Raw genomic sequence first — 8,037 nt, 5'->3', positions numbered from 1 at the left:
TACTAAGTTTGTTGTTTGAGCCACGCGCACGAGGTTGAAAGACACGACCGTACTCATGACTTCGCTATACTGTTCTCGCTGTACAATGTACTTGCACAAATATTATACAATGTAACATGTAACATGTACGTTGTTCGTGCCGTTTTTGTTGCCGAGTCGTGCCGCACAAGGCCAGGGCATACTACGCCAATAGCTTGAATCAAGGCTATCATAAAATGGTCTCTTTATGTTAGTATAGACCTTTTATATCACGGTGTGACAATCTTGATTTAACTCATTTTCACCAAACTGAGGCTGGACGAAACATTAGTCTGGTGCCATGGTTGCGCAATGACAATTGGAAACAGGGAACATGACCAAGATGGTGACACCGTGATAAAGGTCTATAGAACTTATGCATTGACGTCATCCAGCGGCCATCTAAGTGGAAAAATGGTGACGAAACAATCGAAACGCACAGATTTGTACGCGCGGCGCACAGTATTGGCCAATGAACAACCTCCTTTTGACCTCTGGGTGAGGGCGCCCTACTGAAATGACGTCATGTGCATAAGGTCTATTGAGGGTAAAATCAACCGTTGGCCGCACCCTGCTCCTCGTTGGACACGGCCAAAGATATGCTAGTGGTAGCTGCAGAGTGTGCGTGTACCTTCTCTCCCCTGCACGGCAATACCAAGGCCTTCAGACCATTACGGAAAGATTTATTCTTCACCGTGTAAATGAGTGGATTCAAGCAAGAGTTGCAGACCCCGAGGATGACGCCGAAGTGGTAGTAGGGCTGGGTGAAGTCTACTGGTACGGTCAGCAAGAAACAGAAGAACATTGTCTGGTTGAGGCCCCAGCAGATGCCGTAGGTGATGACGACAAGGACTAGGGTCTTCTGAAGCTCGTGGGCTGCCTGGGCGTGCCACAGTTTCTTCTTGTCTGGGGTTAGAGGTGGGAGAGGGAAAGGAAAGATGAGTTGTGTGGTGTTGGAGGGATGAAATGATCAAGTATTCGAAGGGTTTTCAGTTTATAGTACGTCCAATTAGCCATTTTGAGATATGATGGAATACTATAATATAATAGGGGTACACGGTTCGGTTTTGGGTTATACAGAAAAATGTACCCAAACCAAATAGTGCCGCAGTAACAAGCCCGCGGCCATACCTTAGAAAATGGTTTATTGTGAAAGGACAAACATGTAATGTGCTTTAGTTTGAATTCATCCTTACGGAAGTTGGAGCGGCCAAGAGGAGGTTCTGTCCTCGCACAGTGAGACAGTGAAATTGTTTTGATATTCTAAACGGCTATGGAGAGTCCCGTTTGCCACGACCAGAAGGGTAGTGTGTTGTGTCTGTGCGTGTGTGTTTGCGGGAGGGGTGGCTACCTACGGTCTTTAACTGCATTATTCGAGCCCTGGATCGGAGTAATTAATGTTGAGGGAATACTGAAGCATTGTGACGTATGGCAAAACTCACCTGCACGGTCGGGTTGATTGTTGAGCCGGGAAATCTGTTCCTTCAGGCTGTTGACCATCTTCCAATTGCTGGCCAGCATGAACCCGAGCGGCCCAGCGTAATACACGAAGTAATGGTAGAACGAGAACACAATTTGTACCTCCAAGCTCGGGAAGCCGATGTACTGGCAGACGTCTGGACCTTTAAGCTCATACACGGCAAAGAAAAAAGAGTTGTGTACAAGGGCGTAGAGCCAGCACCCCAGGAGCATCATGGTGATCTTACGGGTGGTGTACAGTCTCTTGTATTTCAAAGGGTACACGATAGCCACGAAGCGCTCCAGGTTAATGAGCACCAGGCTGCCCACAGACACCAGAATGCAGGTCCACATGACGTACTTGCTGACGTAGAAGCGGCAGACGAAATCGCCAAACTTTCCGGCCATCGATGGCGGGGACGGGAAGAGGTGAACCGGTACCACCATAATGCAGGACAGGAGATCCACCACGGAGAGGTGCACCACGAAGTAACTCGTGCTCGTTCGCATCTGACGGAAACGCAGTAGTATTAAGCAGATGAGAGTGTTTCCTATGATACCGGTGATGCTGATAATGCCGTATGCTGTACGGACTACGGCGCTATCCTCAATGCCTCCAACTGACCAACCGGCATCCGAGTCCCGGGCAACGGTAAACGTAGGGTTGGCGCTTACAGTGTCGTTCATTTTTCTTTAAACTGCCCAGTCGGTGCCTTGCCTGATATATGGAACAAAAGTTAAAACGTTTTAATCTTTTACATAAAGCGGGCGCAAGCGCTTTGTACCGATTTGCCCATCCCGCAGTATTAATTTTTTGTGCTGTTTTAAAAAAAAAAATCCTGACATTTTTCATTAATAATAAAGGAGTCAAACATAAACAAGATAAGCAATGTATGGGTAGGACGCCTACTGTCGCATAGAACGGACATTGCAAATTGCACCATCACAAATAATTGCACACTTGCAATTTAATATTGTGAAAACTTCCGATTTTAAGACTGTATAAAATCATCCAGTACTCCAAAACTAAATACACCTCTTGGGCTTGATTTCTGTTTTTACATGGTTTTACGTGACTCTGGCAATTGTACTGAGAGTACAGTGCTTTCACACACATCACACATGCTTGGTCGTCTCAAGCGTTTTGGTGTACCCGTTGAGGACTTGGTATCTGTGTATGTTGGCTATGTGCGTCCTTCAGTTGAGTATGCGTCTCCTGTGTGGCATGGTTGCATCAGTAAACTGCAAACTCATCAAATTGAAAGAATTCAAAAAAGAGCGTGTCACGTGATCCTTGGGAACAACTATACTACATACACAGATGCTCTTGACCTCATTGGTCTCCAGACGCTTGAAGATAGACGAGATCAATTATGTACTAACTTTGCTGTTAAATGTAGAACCTCTGATAGATATGCCGGTTGGTTCCCTCATAACAACAACACTCACAGTATGGGTCTTCGCAATGCTACTATGGTGCCTAAACATAGGACTAAGCGTTATGGCAACAGTGCAATTCCATTCCTTACTAAACTTTTAAACCAATCCTCTTAGACTGGAGCTTCCATATTTGCTTTTGGTTTATTGGTGTGCATGTGGGCTGTAAATGTTATTTTCTAATGCTTTAGTTTGCCCTCATAAATGAGGTTCTCCCACATCCTGTAATTGTTTGTTAATCTTTTCTGTTTTCCCTTTTTTGCTATCGTTGTTTTTGTCATTTATGTTCAGTTTTTAACTGCTAGGGTTTCTCTTTTTTAGCTGGTTTATTCCATAGCGGGGTTTCAATGTATAAGAGGGTTCCCCCAACACCCTGTGCATTTTTTTCAGTGTCTATTAGTGGTTTATCTAATATTTATTTTTACTTATTGTCGTCTTCTTATATAATGTTCTTTTGTACCCCGCGGTGGTGCAATTTTTGTGTGTTTTATCTATGCTATTTTTATCAATATTGTTATCTTGTAATGCCACATTATTCAGCTTCGTGCTGCCATGAATGAATGAATGAATGAATGAATCGGTGTAAAACCATAAAATATTATTCATAAATACCTCAGACAGTTTCGCTATTCCTATTGGTGGAGAGCGCGTCACGTGGGTGTGTATAAACCTTTGTTTATGACCAGTACAACGTGTTGAAACATGGGCATGACACGCGAGCTTGCGCCTGTGCTTATAAGACAGCTTCTTCATTCCTATTGGTCGAGAGCAACGGCCGGGACAGCGTGCCACATCACGCAATACGCGCGACGCCCACAGCATTCCCTCATCAGGAGTTGTTTACCCGAGGGCCTTACCATTTCGTAGCTGGAGGGGTGTTGTGTTGAAAGAAATCATTGAACAATTATAATTTTTGCATTTATTTTACTTTTTGAACAAAAAGTGTTGTGTTTTTTGACCGAAAAGTTATTTATGAATGGGAATCAAAGTGTGTTGAAGAGGTTTTAAATAGTGGTTTAAACCCGCCGAGGTCTGCATCCGATTTCACCAAACGCTAGGATTAATCCTAACTCCAGTTAGGACGAGTAACCCATCCTTACTTAGGATGGGTTCAATGCGTCCTACGTATTTAGATGTGAAACTTAACTCGTCCCAAGTCCTAAGATTAATCCTAAGTTAGGAAGAGTTTGGTGAAATCGACGGCTGGTTCTTGGTCATTTACCTCGACATCGTCTCGGTAAAATGATCAAGAACCAGGCCTCGTTGGCTTTAAACTACTAGTTGACAACCTCTTCATTAATTCCCTTATTCTTAATATTCTTTATCTGATGCAAATTTAATATAGGTTTTCTCGGCCAATTTCAGAAAAAGAGCAGCCAATTTAACCATCAAGCTATTCTATTTCGAGCGAAATCGAATGCTACTGAAAAGGGTCATTCGATTTTGTTTTATGATTAGCCAAATGTAATGTTGCGTCATTCGATTTAACAAAATATCATTCAATTTAACAATTCATCAAAGCAGCGTTCAAATTCGCTTCATGGGGCGTGTGTGTCTCGAAAAAGAATGACGAGAACTAAATTGAACATAGTGCTAAAGGAATTTGACTCGACTCAAAACGAAATTGAATGGCCGAATTCTGAATTTGAAACGCAGTAACAGCTGGAGAGGCAAAACAGCTTTAATTCGAACGCATGAAAATGAAATTGGCTGTTGATTTGCCGAATCTGAACGAGAAAACCTATATCTAAGCCTAAAATTTAATATCTAATGGACGTTCGTTTTCGGTCCATATTACATTTTGGGAAGACCTATTTAAATGGAAACATGTACCTTTGGCTTTTGAAACGTTTGATTGATTGATTTAATTCTGAAGAAATTACGGAAATTACTGTCAAATACAATTATTCTTAGAGAGTTTTGCCTGCGTGGACATAATCGCTCCAGATTTTCGGCGGTATAAAAAACAAATCCGACCTTTTGAAGCGAAATTCCCACAGGATAGTTTTTATCGTACATTATCTATATTTGTATAAGAATAACGCAATCGGATGAATCCAATGATCAAATGTATACTTTGCCTTTGAATCCTGTTATTTTGATATTAGCCATCCTCTAAGTGACAAGCGCAGTATTCTCAGTGCTTCAAGACACTGTAAATACAAATCATGTTTGTATGTTTTTGAAGACTTATTTGGGGAACGTGTTTTTTAAAACGAATGGGTCTGCGGAAAGACGATTGCAGTCGGCGTTTTTTACCATTATTCGATATCAGCCGATCAAAAACACGCACGCAACCTTGTCCAATTTCATGGCTGTGCTTATTACCACAAACTTTTCACTTATACGATCACCATTCTCCGCTTACTGTCAATATAGCTGTGTCTGCTGTTTACGATCACCATTCTCTGCACAGTGTAGCTATGTAAAGGAACACTTTGCCTTGGATCGGTCGAGTTGGTCTTTGAAAAGCGTTTGTGTTTATTTGTTATAAAATGCATATGATCAGAAAGATATTTTAAAAGTAGAATATAATAACGGTCGGACATTTATGAGAGTCAATTTCGACTCCCATAAATTGCCGACCGTGTTAGTTCGCAAAGTAAAAGGGAAACCACACAATTTCGAGGCAAATGTGTGTGGATCATTGTATTCTACTTTTAAAACATCTTTCAAACCATATGAATTTTATAACAAACGGTTACAAACGCTTTTCAAAGACCAACTCGACCGATCCAAGGCAACGTGTTCCTTTAACCTTTATTTTGCATATCACAGCCCGATAATTGTTCGGAAAATCTTCGTCACTGTAAAAAAACATTTGTGCATATGAGTAAGTCCATAATTGTTTCAAAAACCTGCCTCGTGTCGGCATCTCAAGTCTCATTTACCCGAGAGGAAAAACAATGCATATCTTTGCTAACCAAGTTTAGGCCTGCCGTAAAAAAAAACATCTTAAAAATTGTGTTCTATTCTTTGTCAGATGGAGACAAACTTACCAGAATTCTCATTCACGGGTCCAGATCATGTGCGAGTCCACTTATTTTCCCGCGAACATGTTTGTCGTGACCGAGTCGAGTAGCTTCAAACAGTGGGGCTAAAATGCACCACAGCCGGGGAGAGTGGAGGAAGGAAATCAACGCTGCGTTTTCCCTGTCTCTATGATCGCCAAGCCTTTAAAATGAGAGTATTTTACTGACATGGTCGACCAATCAACAGCTCCGGGTACCGTCTCAAGATGTATCCTTTCAATTCAACAGCCAATGGTTGTTGAACATGAGTTTCCATGGCAACACCGGCTGACATCGCAGGAATATTTTGCCTGCTTCTGTATTTTGACGTTTTTCTTCCCCCCCCCCCCCCTCTCTCCCTCCTTTTAGAATTAGGAATTTACTAACCACTTGAAATCGTCAAATGGCATAGTTATGCAGTCCATTAATCCATAAATCTCACGTAGTGCTTTGTATAGCCCGTCATCATGACTTGAGTGTATGACTGTAGCAACAAAGATGCAGTTATCCCACGAGATTCCGCGGATGGCATTCGATTATATAGTTTTGAGCGTAACCCCCCCCCCTGCCCTCCCCATTAACTGATTAAGCACGAAGTCTCTTCTTATTGTTTGTTGGATGAGACTACGAGAAATTAAGTGCATCTTTGGAAGCCGATAAAGCAAGTCGACTAGCAGGAATAATACCAGCGGAAACCGTACGAAAGATACTTGAAACCATTATTGCTGCATCATTAGGATGGGACCATAGAGTTATATTATAAGAACTAGAGGGCGCACGAGTGATGCTTCGTGCACAAACGCCACGGGACCGCAAGATGACAAGCGCGTCATAGACCTTATCGCAAATACCGGGGCGCGCGCGTAAAGCTTGGAATTAGGTGCATTGTGGTCTTGCTGGCATCAAAATTTGATCCATATCTATCCCACAATGCACCTCATTCAACAGTCTGCGCTTGCGCATTGGTATTTGCGATAAGGTCTATTCTGGACACGCGTTGAATATGAAATACACGTTTGAGGTTTTTGTTATTGAACGCTCACGCCATGCTGTTTGTTCAACTTACAAAATGGCTGCACAAACACACGCTGTGAGATGCCAGTTTTGTCAACTTAGAAAATGGCCGCCTGCGCGCATGCCGGAGCGCGTATATAGGCCAGTGCACCCTCTAGTTCTTATTATATAACTCTATGGATGGGACGTAGGTCCCGTATGTTGTGTCATCATGCACTCAAAAGAAATGGGTTAATGGCAGTGGCTGCTGAATGCCCCGCAGCACCTTATAAATCTTTAGACGGTGCTACATTAACGGGTAGTTCACAATGTCTATTTCAGTCTTAAATGAATTACGGGGCATTTTGATTCTCAAATTACCTTTTTTCAGGGCAAAACTTTAACCATGACGTCATTTGAACTAGATGGATCTTTTAGGAAATTTTCCTCTGTCAAAATCAAAATCAAAATGAATCAAAAGTCAAATTCAAAGCCGTTTCAATGAACTTTATCAAAAGACAGGAACGAACCAACACATCCCCGTACAAAGAATGTACAGACCTTTCTCAGAATGTACTCATCTGATGTTTTGGATTTTGACACATTTTGAACCGAATGCAAGGATATTGTATGCAATGATGGCATTGACACCATTTTCACATGAGGACTCGATCTTACCATTGGAAAATGAGTACATCACAAAGTTGAATTGTTCATTGGCCTTGCTTTTTAACATTCAAACTAGGTCATTTTATAAAAAAAAATCGTCTACGGATCTAGAAGGTTGTATGTAAAGAGACAAAATGTAGATAAGCGTATTACATGGTATAATATGCCTCTCTATGGGTGCGTTCGTTTAACTTCCCTGGGTCGACCACGGTCTGCCCCCGGTTAGTTCGAATTGCTTTGACGTCATTCCAGGGGCTCACCAGGGCACCCGGGTCAGCCCCCAGTGCCCTGCTTGCGTGGTGTGGGTCCCTTGGGGGTGACCCGAGGTGCATTACGTCACCACGAGAGGGCGGGTGTGATCGTTCGTTCGATTAGCAGATTGTCAGGGGCTCAAGGGGTCGACCCAGGGAAGCTGATCGAACGCACCCTGTATTGACTTGCTTAATATTTA

General features: G+C 42.6%; 1 protein-coding gene across 1 annotated transcript; it reads right to left on the bottom strand.

Annotated features, from left to right (window-relative positions):
• Positions 1-571: 571 nt before the first annotated feature.
• Positions 572-7,281, bottom strand: LOC117290447 (bombesin receptor subtype-3-like). The gene is made up of 4 exons (XM_033771864.1): positions 7,275-7,281; positions 6,261-6,313; positions 1,461-2,106; positions 572-924 (listed from the first exon to the last, which is right to left on the bottom strand). Exons 1-4 carry the CDS (start codon positions 7,279-7,281, stop codon positions 572-574), a joined length of 1,059 nt encoding a protein of 352 aa, XP_033627755.1.
• Positions 7,282-8,037: the final 756 nt, after the last annotated feature.

This window comes from Asterias rubens, chromosome 5 (genome assembly GCF_902459465.1).
Source record: "Asterias rubens chromosome 5, eAstRub1.3, whole genome shotgun sequence".
Classification (NCBI taxonomy): domain Eukaryota; kingdom Metazoa; phylum Echinodermata; class Asteroidea; order Forcipulatida; family Asteriidae; genus Asterias; species Asterias rubens.
The sequence above is the reverse complement of the archived record's forward strand: the minus strand, read 5'-3'. Positions and strand labels throughout refer to the sequence as shown.

What these genes read in the sequence shown, in the direction of transcription:
- LOC117290447 (XM_033771864.1), bottom strand. An exon ending in GAGAGGGGGGGGGGGGGGAA is followed by an intron (nt 2,107 to 6,260) that starts GAAAAACGTCAA and finishes GACTCGGATGCC; the next exon opens with GGTTGGTCAGTTGGAGGCAT. An exon ending in CAATCAACCCGACCGTGCAG is followed by an intron (nt 925 to 1,460) that starts GTGAGTTTTGCC and finishes CTCTAACCCCAG; the next exon opens with ACAAGAAGAAACTGTGGCAC.